We start from the raw sequence: 14,957 nt of genomic DNA, 5'->3' as shown, positions 1-14,957 counted from the left end.
GCTAGGTAAAGTGCTGTAATAGATTGGAATTGAAGGAACGCTTTAGAGAGATGCTCACTGATAATAACTGAAGGGTAACCACTTCACTAGCAGCACGTCCTGTCAATCAATTACAGTCTTTGAAGGTGACCATGCTGCCACTAGCTCTCCTGTCAGCCCACAACTCAATGTGCTGGAGAGTAAAAGCCAATGAGTCAATGCTGATTGCATTAGTTTATCCACTCTAAAGAAAAGCGAAAGGGAGAAAACCCTACCCTCTTTCCACTACCTGTAGAGCGCTCGCTCTCTTTCTTTAAAAACTTCCTTGGAAATGAGTGACATTGCTTTGTGAATACACTCACACAAGATGGGGTACAGAAAGGAAATGTGTGCTGTCTCTGGGGCTATGTGTAATGGAGTGGGAACTCATGCTGTTCATGATGCTTGGGGGTGGCTGGTCCTGCAGTTTTCTGTAAGGCACTTCTGAGACTAGGAGAAATAATTATGGTTTAGAGATTGCTGTTTTAGATAATGCAGTATTGAATTAACTGTTTGCATGAGTGGAGAATTCTTTTAGAGGGAACTTATTTTCCTCCTTTAATTTTGTCTCTCATGAAAGAGAATATATACTCATGCATTCGATACAATAACTTCTTCTGGAGTTTATCTGGACAAAAAATTTATGTAATGTTGGAATGTGATTATGATATTCAGGCAGTTTTATATAAAGTATGGTAAAATAACTTTGCAGCTTTGACTGGGACTATGCTGTTTAACATCATCTTTACCAACTTAATGGAGCCAAATCTGAACAAGGTTGTTCATTTCTATGCTGACTGCAAAGCTGATGTGTGTCATTGTTTTAGTTGATGTGATCAGTCAAGATCATGCGTCATTATGTTCTAGTTTTATTTAACGAAGACAAAGCTCAAGTATCGTCCTTGGAGGTCAGTCTTGGTGATGGGTTCATACAGACTGGAGAATCCTCCATTGCTGCAGGGTGACGGATGGGTTTAGCTAATCCCATGGAGCTCCTGACAGATATAGGGCCAGGCTGTTCTTAAAGACTTCTAATTAAGGCGATTCCTTTAGGATGATATAAACCTAGTTCACTTACGCTTTCCTGAGAGGTTCCTTTATCTTTCCTCTCTGCTCTAGGATGTGCTCATTCCTGCTGTTCTCCTTTGGGATCTCCCAACATCCCCAGCAAAGTGCATTGTGTAGACTGAATTCTGTGTTCAGGAGAAGGCACCCTTGGGCTGGATTAGACCAAGTAGATTACCTCACAGGTCTTGTTAATACAGGAGAGAATGGCTTGCCTTTTTTGCAGTAACATGGCTTTGCTGGCTTATGTTATTTTTTGATTTTGTAATTAGTTCCTGTGCACTGTTAGCCCCTCCTCCTTGATTTGGAGAGTGCCGAAGTGCAGCATATTAACACCTTTTCCTATTGAGCTGCATCTTATTTCAGTCACTTACTCAGTTTTGTCAAGGTATCTTTGAATTACGTAGTAAGAATAACAAAAATAAACTCAGGCTGTTTATTGTTCCTTCTTAATGCATAAGACCGAGCGTATAGTTAACTGCAGGCCTTGGTCCTTCTTCCAAATCCTTGTTGAAAATAGGAGTATTTCTGGACTCAAAATTTCTGTGAAACTGCACTCTGAAACTTCAATTTTGAGAATGTAAATCATGATGTTGATAGAGGAAATTGTTCGAGCAGATCAATTACCCTAAGATATTTTTATTGACCTACACTTTTCTACCTCATGAGGAGAATGTCAAGTGAGGCACAGCTGTGACCACATATGCCTGATGGGATGTTTAGTTAGCATGTATCATTCCCACTATTTCACAGTTAGAAATTACTTCACTCTTTCTAAGTGGTAAGCTCTAGGTTTTTCTCTCCCTTCTTGGGGAGTTTTCAATGTCACCATAGATTTGGGAAGTTGAAAAGGATGAAGCTGAAAGGACTCTGTGTTCTGTATGCATTTACATGCGTTACTGATGGCACATTGAATCAGCCCTTAGGCGATCTGTTATTTTAAGTCACCTATAACTAATGCACATGTCCATCACTTTAGAACTCGTATGGCCTGCTGGTCTGACCTGGGTGATAGGTGGGTTCTCCATGTAATCCGCATCCATTTATCAGTAAATAACTACATACCAGCACCTCTAATTTGGTAACTTTACCAGCCTGGTTAATGCAAAACATGAATCTGAGTTTGAGGAAAGTTGATTGCTTGCAGAAATGTTCCTGCTGTACTCTGAACTGAGTCTCATCTTTACAAGTAATACTAAATGGAAAATTTTAAAGGAAGGAAACAAAAATATATACAATCTATGTTGTATTGAAATTTGTTTTTCTAGGATTTTACAACAGTTGAGAAATTGTTGTGAACAGCAAGTATTTCCAGCTATTTATAGACACCGAGATGGACCTGTAACCACAGACATTTAGACGGTCTTCATGTTCATTCCTCTCTCCATCGGCCTCAGTCTTTATCCTTTTCACTTTTGTCATTGCCAACTGCAGGGCATAAAAACATGAATCAAAATGCAGCCTGTAGCACTTGCAGGCACTATGTTAGCCTTTCATTGGAATTGTGCTATTGCACTGACATTTATTTGTTTGTTTAAATGTCTCTTCTTCACTTCCACTCTCCATTTAAGGAGAAGGAGGGAGGTAGTCCCATTTCATTATTGGTACTCTAAATGAGTTGTGCACTGGAACAGCTAGTTTCCTTCACACATAATGCTTTCTCATCATTTCCTTCACTTAGGTGTTTAGCTTAGGGATAATTGAAACAGTTCACTTCTTTCTAGCTAGTGCACAGATACGTCTCCTCTCTGTATCTCTGGAGTAAAACCACTACGCTGCTGCTAATGCTTTGTCATTCACAGCTGAGGCTTGGAGGCACTGACTTGTTGCAATGAGTGAACAGGAGCTTTAGAGCATCCTAAGCTGACCTGACAACTCAGTTATAACTAGTCAGCTCCACATATTTAATACCTTAGGACTAAGAAGGTAAATAAGTTGAGGCCATTTTAGCATATCATTGTTTTGCATGTTGTTGGGAATTTGCTGTTTTGTTCAAGGGTTTTTCTCCCATCGGGTAAGGTGGGCTTTATGGTCAAAACACCTGTAAAAAGTAAGTTACCAAATGGAAAAGACAGTTATTTGTTCGCTTAGGTCCAATATCCAGCCCCTAAGTATCATGATACTTGGTGGAGAAGAAATAATACAAATTATTTTCTTTTCAAAGGGGACTTTTAAGCCCATTGGCACAGCAAATTGCTATTCAGCTTGTAGCAAGAGATGAATTTGGACAGTATGCATAACAGCTGGACTGAGGGTATACAAAAGGAATCCCAAAATTTTTCTTTAAGCTTAACCATAAAATGGCTGACAGTTCCTGAAGAAAGTTCTTACAGGGTGCATAATACCAAAATGAAATGGGTTTAGTCAGGCTGGAAGGATATTCAGTTACCAGTTGTAAGGGCTTAAGGCAGCCCTACTGAGTTATAGGTTTAGGATGCGATAACAGGCATGAGAACAGCAGCTTTAGGGATAAACAATTTATCTTTAAATAATGGTGTGGTAATAAAGACAGATTATTAGTACGATTATCCAGACTGTAACAACAGCAAATTCAATAATTCACTAGTTATTGGGCTATGCTTAATATTTGGGCTCGCCACGACTATGGCTATACCATGACCATGGCTATCAGGCAGGAAGCAGGCATGGCTTCTTCTCTGGATGAGCTACCTGAAGCAGTTGATGAGCTCGGGGAATGCCAAATTCCCTGATGGGACTGTCCTTTCTATTGCTGAGTTGGGAAAGCACTGTTTGGGCTTCTTCACCAAGCATCACATCCCACCTCTCTGCCAGTTCTGTCCTTGGTGTGCACAGGGCTCAGAAATACAGTATAAGGCAATACTACCTTTACTTCAATCTATCAGTACATGGTAATTTTGCAAGGTACTAACACTATTGGATGTGATTTTTTTTTAATTATTATTTTTTACATTCTTATTTTTATTTCAAGCAACTTGCATGACTGTAAGACTCCTTCAGCATTCATAATGGAAAGAAAAAACATGTTACTAGCCAGAGAGGTAGTAAATTATAATGCTTAGCTGCTAAATTACAATGCTTCCTTTTGAAGTTGCTTTTGTCTGTGACTTGAGATAAAATAATTTATTTCTGATGGCAGTAACTTGGCATTCAAAGACATGTCACCGAGAGGACTGAATGTTGCATGGTGGACATTTTGCTGCATGGTGCCGACATAGGTGTGGTACCATGAGCAGACTGCTTGGTCTGTTTTCTATGTGTAGAGGACCTTAAGCAGTATCTCCGCTTCCACCAAGAGTGTTGTGAGGTGCGAAAGAGGGTGAAAGGAAAGAACGGGGTGCGGTTTTCACCAAAACCACTGAAATAAGAGAAGCCCATTTGGTGGTGTTTTCCTGGTAAAAGGAATAGGCCTGAAGTTTTGGCAACTACTCTATAAGTTAAACAGGGCCAGGTCTTCAGAAGGACTTTTTAATTAGTTTGATGAATATTTTATTGAAAAAGTGGGTCATTTCACACTGTCATGCACACTGCTTAGCAGGATTCATTCCTATAGTAAAGGAGGAGGAGTCAACATTTTGGAGCCATTGCAGCAAATAGGAAGTTTTACTTCACATCTCATTTTTGCTGCTCTTGTATACCAGTTATTTTATACCTGTTCCTTGAGTCAGAACTGGTGTCTAGGGTCATGCAAATGTACCACTTTACAATGATGGGACACTGGCTCCTCTTCATTTATAAACCAACATAAGTTGCTCGACAAAATGAGACCACAGGATTATTTGGGAGGGAGGGCATACACCATAGCCCTTCATTCCCGGGGAAGGTGCAGGTGGGCTTACGAGGTAGCCTGGTGGCACATAGGTCTTGGGCTGTACAAATCTGATAGTCACAAAGCTTTGTCAAGGCAGGCAGGAGTGCTGACAGACAGCACAAACTGCTGCCACAATTGGTAACTGGGAAAGGTAACGTGATGTGCTCTGCTCTGGCTAGCCGCAAAAGCTTGCTTTCCATAGCACGGGGTCTGAGGGCGCAAGACTCCGGAGAATGCAGAAATACGAGTCTTACGCGGAGTGTCTGTGCTTCAAACCAAGATATAGGCATGCATTTCCTTTTCTGAAGGGAAGCCTCAGGGGACAAGCAGGTGTCCCCACCTCACCATTCTTTTAACATCTTATTTATTGCATGAGTTGTAATTTTCACTTTTTAAAGTGTTTTCCCTGCAAAAAAGGTCATGCTCCTCAGTTAAAAACTGACTTCATCTCTGAGAAGCTTTTGTTTAGTTTTTCAGATCTTCTAATAAAAAGCATTACCTCTGGGAAATGCCATTCTATATGGTTTAAAAATAGAGGTGGCAGCTTCAAGAGAAAAATGTGTCTTTCATACTAAGACAAGAATTGGTCTCTTGGGTGTTTCTCCTCTTCCATAACTGAATTAGGATATGGAATTATTGATCATGAGAACGTAAAATTTCATTTCTCTGTTTCAAAGGAGGTAAATAATGATACAAGGTGTACCTCATATGGCTCTGTGTTACTGAGGGTGGTTATTTACTTTTCTGATATCCTAACTTCAGAGGAACGGTACATCAGAAGCGGGGAGCGCCACCATTAAAAATGATGTGGTCACCTATGCTATACATTTAAATGTAACAAATGTGACCTTGAGTAACGTCATTCTCATCTGCACTGCAGTGAAATGTGAAGGGTGGTGTTTGTGCTCCTGTTTGCAGCTGGACAAAGGTGATAAGCCTCTCCCAGGCAAAGAGTTCCCTTGATGGTTTGGTAGGGCTTACGATTTGTTTCATTTGAAAAAATATTGTTGTTGTAATTTATGTTGTATTTTACTAGTGCTGCTGATTGTTTTATTTGAAGCTGTAGAGGAATCTCCATCCTGAACTTGCTGAAAGAACTTGGGAAGATGATAAATTCAGCTTTTTCTAGGCATTGTGTCTCTGTAATCCTGATGGACAGTCCATAACCGTGGCACAGGTTCCTAACAAACAGCATACGAGCTTTGAAGCTCTTTGAGGATTTGGCTGGCAGATCTTTTTCTTCATCGTTACTAATGGTCCTGGCAGTTTAACTTGCCATCTGTTTTCCTGCTACAGATAACATTAAGCTGCATGCTTTCTTCCTCGTGCAACCTCAAGACTTGATTGTTAGCAGAAGTTCCTCAATAACAGGAGGAAGCAGACATTAAATTATAATTTTGATTAAACAGGAGAGCAGTAGACTGGAGCTGTAGGTTCTTAGAGCTGATATGTTAGATCAAGTGCACAGTAACATTTGCTGTAACATAAATTTTAACATTTGCATCGCACACCCTATTTAGTTATTTCACTCAAAGCTGATAGGGACTGAGCTACTTCTCATAAAAGTAAATAGGCATAACTACTCCTAAAAATTTATTTAGAAGCTAGAGTAATTAAATATTGCACTTCAAATAATCTTAGGAGCTTGAGTGTTTTGATAAGCCAGGGCAGAATTCTAATTGGGCCCAGTTTTTCTGATAATTTCATGCTTGAAAAGTTACCTGTCATGTTGAATATCCAGAATTATTAATTGTTCTGGAAGACACAAGCCTAAATAAAGATATCGGCAACCTTATTCATCAATGTCCCTCAACTTTTGGAATTTGTCCATGTTATCTGTTCCATAGAACAGCGCAGGGTGTTAACTGATAGCAGGCACATGCATGGAGGGAACTTTGCAGAATAGTAGACATTGACTCCACAGGGACTATACTGTTTACCTCTAAGGAAAAAGGATATCTGGCCCCACTGAGAAGCAATGGGACCAGATATCTTCATATTGGACCTTTTAAAGCCTGAAGTAAGAGCTAGAGAGAAGAATCCCCATTGTGGAAATAAATTCTGTGCATCATGGACTTTGAGGGTGAAAAACGTATACATGCACATGCATCAATGCAAGAAGAGGTGACCAAACCAAGGAAGAACAGGATTCGTACCTCGCAGATAGAGTCACAATTTGTGCATGGAGAGAGGCAGCAAGTGAGGAACAGTTCATTATGACTACGGTCACCTGGTTAAACCACAGAGGGAGCTGATACATGGCAATCAGTGAACAGCAGAAGCGTGATAAATGCACCTGTTTGGCATTATTTTCTATTTTGTGTTAAACTTGCAGTGGTGAGTTTCTCTTAGGCTCATTTTACCTATATCCTAAATTAAATTTAGCATCACTATCCTATAAATTGCAGACTTTGAAGAATTACCTCATTAGTCTGGTTTGCAACTGACTTAACTTTGTATTTCTGTCTATGCTACCAGCCTGCAGGGTTTTTTAAGTGAATTTCTTCCTGAGTGTCTGTAATTATTTTCTAGTGTATTTCTGTCTAGATTGGCAACTGGTATAAATCAGTATGGTCACAATAGTTTCACTGAGCTTCTCTGCCTGTTTTCATATCAATTTTCTTACGGTTCAGGATGAACTCCAGCAGTCTTTGTTCTGACCAAACTCATGTTTCTTGTCTGTGAACTTCTGTAGTAAAAACTACCCCAGGAACTGGCCCAATTGGAATGGGTTTTTTCCTTTATAATTTGCATTTGTTTCAGATGGTAAATAGTAGCTATAGTTCTAGGACAACACTTAAGTAATCCTACTCAGCAAGTTATTCCTTACACCATTGCAATCCCATTAATTCCAAGAGGCTCTTATGAAAATTGCTATATAAAACAGAAGCACTTCTAGAATGGTCAGTAACAGATGCCCAGAAAAAAGTAGAAGCAGCTGGGATTCGGGTAATGCCATGTATCCTATAGTAATACTCCATAGAGTAACATGCTGGTTAACATAAGAAAGCATATAGAGGTGTGACCCATTAAAGGAAAAAAACTTTTCCCAATACAGTTAGGTTCTAAAACTGAAGGAAAAAACCAGCATGCAATAGTCTGAATTATAATAGTTCTCCCTTTTTTGGCCACTTTGAAATGTACTGTGAAAAGGCTAAAACTGTAAAATAAACAATGATTTATGACAGGATTGATGTGTCTATAACATTAAAGAGTATATAATTGAGTTAGTAACATTAAAATATATATAATTTAATTACTATTTCATTTGTATGTCTTGATACTACCCAGTTCTTCTGGCCTGCTTTTACAGCTACTTTTGCATACCTGTGACTGTATTCCCCCAAGTAGTTAAACAGAAATTAATGTGATAACCTACTTAAACAGTTTGTGTAGGACTATGTTTCCCAGATTGGTTTCTTTAGGAGCAAAAAACTTATTTTGTTTTGGTTTGCTTCATGACTTGACCAAAGCATTTTCTGTGGGATTAAAATATTTTCCAAAGATATTCAGCAAGTTGATGGTGGTACTGTTTTTTTGTTCAGACTGACTTCTTGGCCTGGCCATGGCAAGAGAGAAATGGGGTATCAGCACTTCAGCTATTCAGAAAGATGATAGTAGTCTTTGCCATGGATACCACTGTGGAACATGGAGAAGATCTCTCTGAAGCTGATGTCCTTTAGTTCTTCACAACCCCAGCAACATCCCACAACCAAAGGACAGACCAAGAAGTCAACCACTGATGGGGAGGAAAGACGTGCTTTGGCGTAAATGACGAGGCAAGCAGTTAGTCTGTCACTTTTCTTTCCCTCTTTTAAATGTAGAATGAAGAAGGTTTCCTGCAGGAGGGAATGGTGAATAACACGGAAGTTTCTGTGGATCCTGAGAATGAGGCTTACGAAATGCCTCCAGAGGTAAATCTGTTGTGGTATTTGCTGTGAATGCATGTAGGAGAAGGGCACAGGAGGGGGCTGCGTGCTTGAGTGACATTAGCCTGGCACAGGCTGATGCTCTGATCTGCAAGGGCACAACAGAAATGCAGTCTCTTTGGTCAAGATCTTCCAGAGGTATAGTGCTGGGAATCAGAAAATCTGTTGCTTTCTTGATAGTAAGGAAGTTTTACAGGAAGATACTAAAAAAATGTGTTTCAAAACATTTGTGCCTGGATTTCTGAGTAATCCACAGTAAACTTGCATGGTTTTTTTTGTTTGGTAGGGAATATGGGAAAAACTGCATCTTCATACATTGTTTTAATAACTTGGCCATTTATCAAAGCATCATGCTTTGTAAAACACGATAATTCATGATTATACTCTTAAGTTAATGCAATTATGGGAGTAAATTATTTTGTTGTTTTTCATTAACCTTCTATCTAAAATGTTACTACAACATCTGGCATGATGCGTTGGTAGTTGGAGTGGCAGTTTTACAGTAGTGCAGATAATTAGGCTGAAAATTAGAGGTATAAAACATTTAGGCCATGATCCAGTAGAAGACTTAAAGGCACGCTTGATTACTAACACCTTGAGTATCACTAAAGTTATGGGTGCTGCTCAAGTACCCATAGGTAAACACACATTTAAATGATTTACTGATTCATATGAGTATCTGCAGCACCCGGTGTGCTGTTCAGCCTGGAGGTAGTCCTCCTCCCTCTCCAAGTGAATTGCCATGGGTGGCCTTGTGAGTTCCTGGCAACATCAGCTGAATGACATGTTAACCATTGTAAAAGCCTAACTCTCCTGTAAATACCACAGCTTGTAAGGTACCGTATCTGGAAGATGTGACAAAATAATAATAAAGGTAAGATCCTGATCACACGAAAATGCATAGTATCTTGGCATTGAATCCACTAGGACTAGAACAAGCAGTGAAAGTAGGATGTATTTATCTAAAATACTAGTAGTGCTGATTTCTGCTTTCTTCATTAGGAAGAGTATCAAGACTATGAACCTGAAGCATGAGAGTCTTTCCCTTCCTTTCTATCTCCTGAAATCTACTAACTACTAAAGACGTCCCATCCTGTACAAGTGCTGAGTTCCAATGTGCCCAGTCGTAAAATTTTTTTACAGTTTTTACGGTGTATTTTGAAGTCTTCCATCAGCAATGATTGGAGTATCTGTAACTGCATCCACCTTGTTTCAGCATTTCCCTCCTGCTGAAATGAAAGCTGGTTCGCAGGGTCATTGTTGTGCTGTGGATATTGTGGCTTCAAGTTTAAAAGTTAAAAAAGAAAATACTAAATAAAAACACCTAAGTGTCTACTGCTTATTTCTAACTCTGTACATGTTTTGTTGATAGGCTGTCAGTAATTTGGTATTGTTTATGATACAATTTTTATTTGTTTCCTATGACTATTCTTTCTGTGCAGAGATGACTTATTGTGAGAGCTTTATATATATGTGTATGTATTATACATATAAAAAAAAGTAATTGAGCATGAACTATGCACCTATAAATATTAGCTGCTGAAATTCATTGTTCTGTGATGTGTTTTATTAACTTGTGTCTGTAAATAATGGTGTTCAACTCAAGCGAATAAAATGTAACCCATTAAAAATGAACTTCTAAATTAGTGATGATTTATAACACCTTCTTTCCTCTCCAGAAGCCCCTGTTAAAGTATTCAGGTTGTGTTGCTTCCTGTGAAGGAACTGGAGGAACAAAACCAGCAAACGGAAGCCCAGTCTATACAAAAAAACAGGGTGAAGAATGAGAGTATCAGGGCTGGTACCTCAGCTGGAGTAAATTGTTGACAAAATAGATTCATTTGTAGTGCTAATAAACTTTCTGTTGTAAGGAGAACCTGAGAATGAATGAAGCCATTAATAATGGGCTGCAGCAGATTATCAGGAAATCCTGAGGCCCTTTGAAGAATTACTGTTTCAAGGTTGTTAAAGCACTGGGCTATACAGAAGAGTGATGGATTAGTTGCAATCAATTTGTCTTGTGTAAAGTCCCATTTAGCAAAAGTACAGTCTACTCTCTGTTTTTAGAGACGGTACTTTTTGTTATTATGTTGCCTGGATACTTTTCCATATAGTAAAAAGATTTAAATGTGAGATGTTTTTACTTTTCTGATGTTTTATTATCTGTTGTTTTGGATAAAATGTTGCCTCTAGCTGGAATGATACAGTGTTGTTTTGTTTAAGGTTCTCTAATCCTGAGTAGGAATTTGAACTTAACTTCCCTTACAGCTAGTCTTTGCAGTGTTCTCGGGCGTGGATCTTGAAACAGGTAAATATCATTGTCTGGTTTTGTAAATAGGGAAACTTAGGCACAACCACATAATGCATATCACTGTTATGCACAAAAAGAGACCCAAAACCCTGGGAGGCTGAACTCTTCAACTTGTTCTTGAACTGAGCTCCTTTCTGGCTTCCTGCAACCTTCCTGGTATTAGCACACCCAGCGTGGAATAGGCCTTTCCAGGTATGTACCCATCCCAGCCGTATACAGTGGGAGCTGATGGTGTAGTACGGTGAGCCAAAATCACATGAACATGTTGGTTTCACAATGCTTAGAAAACCGGTGCTTCAATTTCCCATGTCATCCCCCAGTCCCAATCCTGTATTTCTAAGGAATTTATTTCAGAAGAATTGCTATCAAGCTCTTTTTTTCAAAGCAATTAAAAATCTCCTTGATCATTTCAAACAACTTGTGGATATTTTCATCAATATTTAAATTGCCTAATGGAGCATAAAGTCCTGCGCTCTTTCGCAGAAATCTTTCATGATAACCTGCAACAACCCACTAACAATTTGCAGTCTCCTTCACAGGTGGTATGTCAAAAGAATCTCTTGACCTGGACATCTCTATTGTTAAAATTCATGTTAATGCCTCAGTGGCAAATCTATTGATTGCGTCCATGGAAAATTAATATCAGGACAGGGCACAATGTAAGATACTGCTTTTATAATTATTAATGTTGTTAAGGATCTTCCTTTTCTAGTAGAAGGATGCGGGAAGAAAAGCCCAGTGCTGTAGTGTGATATTTCCCCACCCCCCGCAGCATGCTAGCAGGGACTCATCCACCAAAAGCAACAACTGAGAGCAGTCAGATGGCCTGATACTTCAGGAAAGAGCACTGGAAATAGCAGCCTAAGTAGAATACGTATTTCTGTTGTTCATCCTCTCTTCCACAGCCCACAGGTCTTGATTGCTCTATCGTTTCTCTATTAGGGAATCAAATTAAACTGTTTGGTTGCTCACATGTTGCAAGTAAGTCATGCACTTCTTAAATAAGCTGTGGGGAGCAGTATGTCGTAAAAAACAGTAATAACAATAAATTGACTCCTGAGACTGGCGCATTGTCTGAGCGTGTAGGAGTTAATTATTTTCTTTCATAGGTTAACATCAGCAAATCATTCAGAGTTTTCAGGTCATTTAAAAAGTATCATAGGCGATGAGTTTAGTTCTTGTGCCTCTGCAAACACGCCCTCAAATGGCCCTGAAAGTCCATGGGACCCCTGGTTACTATGGCAGCACAGTGTGATGCACTGCTCTGGTAACAAGCTGCATTTTAATTAGATTCCTTAAGGGCTGTCTGACCATCCTTTCCAGGTAAACTAAATGCCATTTTGTCTTATTTGCTGCAGTGAGATGAATACTGACATACGGATTGCAAATGTCAGAATTGTGTTGGATGCTAAAGTTGAACTAAATAGATGCTGCTGTATTCAGATTTTAAGTGTCTACCCTGGGTATTAAAAAATGCTTCTACTGTTGTGATAACATTTGCTTAAGCAATGCCTGCCAGAGAGGAATATACCTCAGAGCTCTCTTTTCCTTAAGAGCCTAGATTTCAACTCAAACTGAAAGCAATCTTCTGCCCTCAAATTATGAGTTAATAATGAATCTCACCATATCCCAGTCCTCCAGGGGAAAAAAAAACACATGTTGCTTTTTGTTCTATTTTGACAGCTTTAATTGGTCTTGTAATGGTTCCTAATTAGACACATTGTAATAAGGTTTTTATTACTGTAAATCATAGTGTTAATACTTGTGTTACATGCCTTTTGTATAATGACTTGCAAATCATTGTATTTGTTTGAGGGATAAGGCAAGAAATGCCCTCCTCCCCGCACCGAGACTGTCCTTCATTCCCTCAAGACAGTTATAGGCAAGTTAAGGTAAATTGCAGTGTCCTAAACTCCAGGAAAAGTAACATGCCTCCATCTCTTCAGGAAGCACAGATTTTGCTCATCATGGCTTTCACAGCGTGGGCAGTCTAGGCTCAGTGATTCTCATATGGAAGCATCTGACATGGTCAATCAGCTGCAGTAAACTCGGCGTAGAGACTTCAGCCTCCGAGTGCTGGGAGACTCCAAGGTTCAGGGCTGTCCATTTAATGGCTGAAATTATTCCAGGAGCACAATGGAAGACAGGTACAGAATGGTTGCCTACATATATTTATAAAATCTTAATATACCAAGTAGAATTACTTAACTGCCTCTAAGATTTGATCCAAAGTTCACTGAAATACATGGAAAGATTCTGACTGGGTTCACATGGGTGTTTGAGGACACCTATAGCTCCAGTATACATTTGATCTTCCCATACAAATTAGATGTGGCAGTCTGTACTGACATAATGAATTTCCAGTTCTTTTCTGTATTTTTAGGGAGAAAATAACTGCTGAAACCCTTGCTTCTAGAGTTTCCTAAGACACTGGCTGCATGGTACTTTTTTGTCAAATAGATGGTGTGCAGTGGAGGTGATGCTCCGGGGCTCTGATCCCTAAGTCGCTGAAAATAAAGGGAGTCTTTTTGTTGACTTACGTGGGTGTGGATAATTCCTGGTGCCTCTCTTATGTCAGCGTAGAACTTGGAAATGTCAGTGATCAGATGATTAAGGTCCCTCGGCAGAATATGCAAGAGTAGCAAAAGTAGCAGAAGAACAAAGATTGCCATAAAGTCCAATAGCTAGGTCCTCACCAGGCTTTTTCAGCAGCACTTCGGTCTTATACGCTGAAAAAATACCCTACTGTAAATACTGCATGGCACAGCATACCTCAGGTGTTGGGTTTGAGTGGAGTAGTTGCCCTTAGGTATTGCAACCTTAGAGGTAATTACTCCTTTAGGTAATTGACGTTTAATGACATATTAATGCAAACTAATTCTTTGTGTTTTGTTCTGGAATACCTTAGGAGGTGAGTGGGAAAAGGTAGATGGTTCTCTGATACTGGTTTTGGGTTTGATTACAGTCCAGTGATGACTTTGACTAAATTATCTGATACTTTTTGGCCCCCAGCTTGAGGTTTTCAATATTACTGGAAAAGACACTAATAATGGTCTTCACAATGTATCATCATTCTGCTTGGATATACGCAGGTCTGAACTAATAGCATCAGTTTTCACATAAGCAGACTTGCTCTTGAGTTACAGTAACCAAAAGCAAATGAGATCTTAGCCTTTAGTGTCTCCATGCTGCATTTTTAATGGAAAAATATCATCTGTTTAAATGCAGACATAAACACCTTTTCTCAAGCTTGCCTGACATTTAACGTGTAACTCAGAAGGTTCCTCTGATCTAAAAAAGGCTGGCAGATGGAGAAACAGCAGGTGGAAGGAACCTCAGATGAGACAGCCAGGAGGTAACAAACAGGGTAGGAAACTAGGTCAGATGAGATTTCTTCCATGTTAGAAGAAATGTTTTGAAAATGCTTCCTCCAGTGGAGGCATAATAGTAGGTTTTCAGCATTTTTCCATTAATAGTCGCATCTCTGAATAGGTCAGAGTCTATCAGCATCCGATGCATCTATAGGGCATGTTTCTGTAGAAAAGGTGAACGTCTGAGATTTACAAGCGTGCTTTTTTCAGCTGCAGTATAGGAGATCCCTTTACAAGAGAGCAGAGCAGCCATGCGTTTCTGATGATTAACTTAAGATTTAACAGGGAGAATGTTGTTACAAAAAGCCAACTGCTGGGATACCTCAACTTCTTTTCTTTTTTTCTCTACTTGCCACTCTCCCATTTGTTTCTTTCTCTCCACTAATCTGCTAAATTTTCAGAGGGTTAGATCTTAGCCTGTCCCCGTTAGTGAGTGTCCATTTTATTGCAAAATCTTATTCCAGCCATTGTGT

At 39.4% G+C, this 14,957-nt stretch overlaps 1 protein-coding gene across 1 annotated transcript in view; it reads left to right on the top strand.

Moving 5' to 3' along the window:
- The window catches only part of SNCA (synuclein alpha), a 63,288-nt gene extending 53,451 nt beyond the window's left edge, over positions 1 to 9,837 (top strand). Inside the window, exons 4-5 of the mRNA XM_059818003.1 lie at positions 8,698 to 8,787; positions 9,805 to 9,837. Coding sequence (XP_059673986.1) covers positions 8,698 to 8,787; positions 9,805 to 9,837 — 123 coding nt within the window. The remainder of the gene's footprint in view (positions 1 to 8,697; positions 8,788 to 9,804) is intronic.
- The last annotated feature ends 5,120 nt before the right edge of the window (positions 9,838 to 14,957 follow it).

This window comes from Gavia stellata, chromosome 5 (assembly GCF_030936135.1).
Source record: "Gavia stellata isolate bGavSte3 chromosome 5, bGavSte3.hap2, whole genome shotgun sequence".
NCBI classification, from domain to species: domain Eukaryota; kingdom Metazoa; phylum Chordata; class Aves; order Gaviiformes; family Gaviidae; genus Gavia; species Gavia stellata.
The sequence above is the reverse complement of the archived record's forward strand: the minus strand, read 5'-3'. Positions and strand labels throughout refer to the sequence as shown.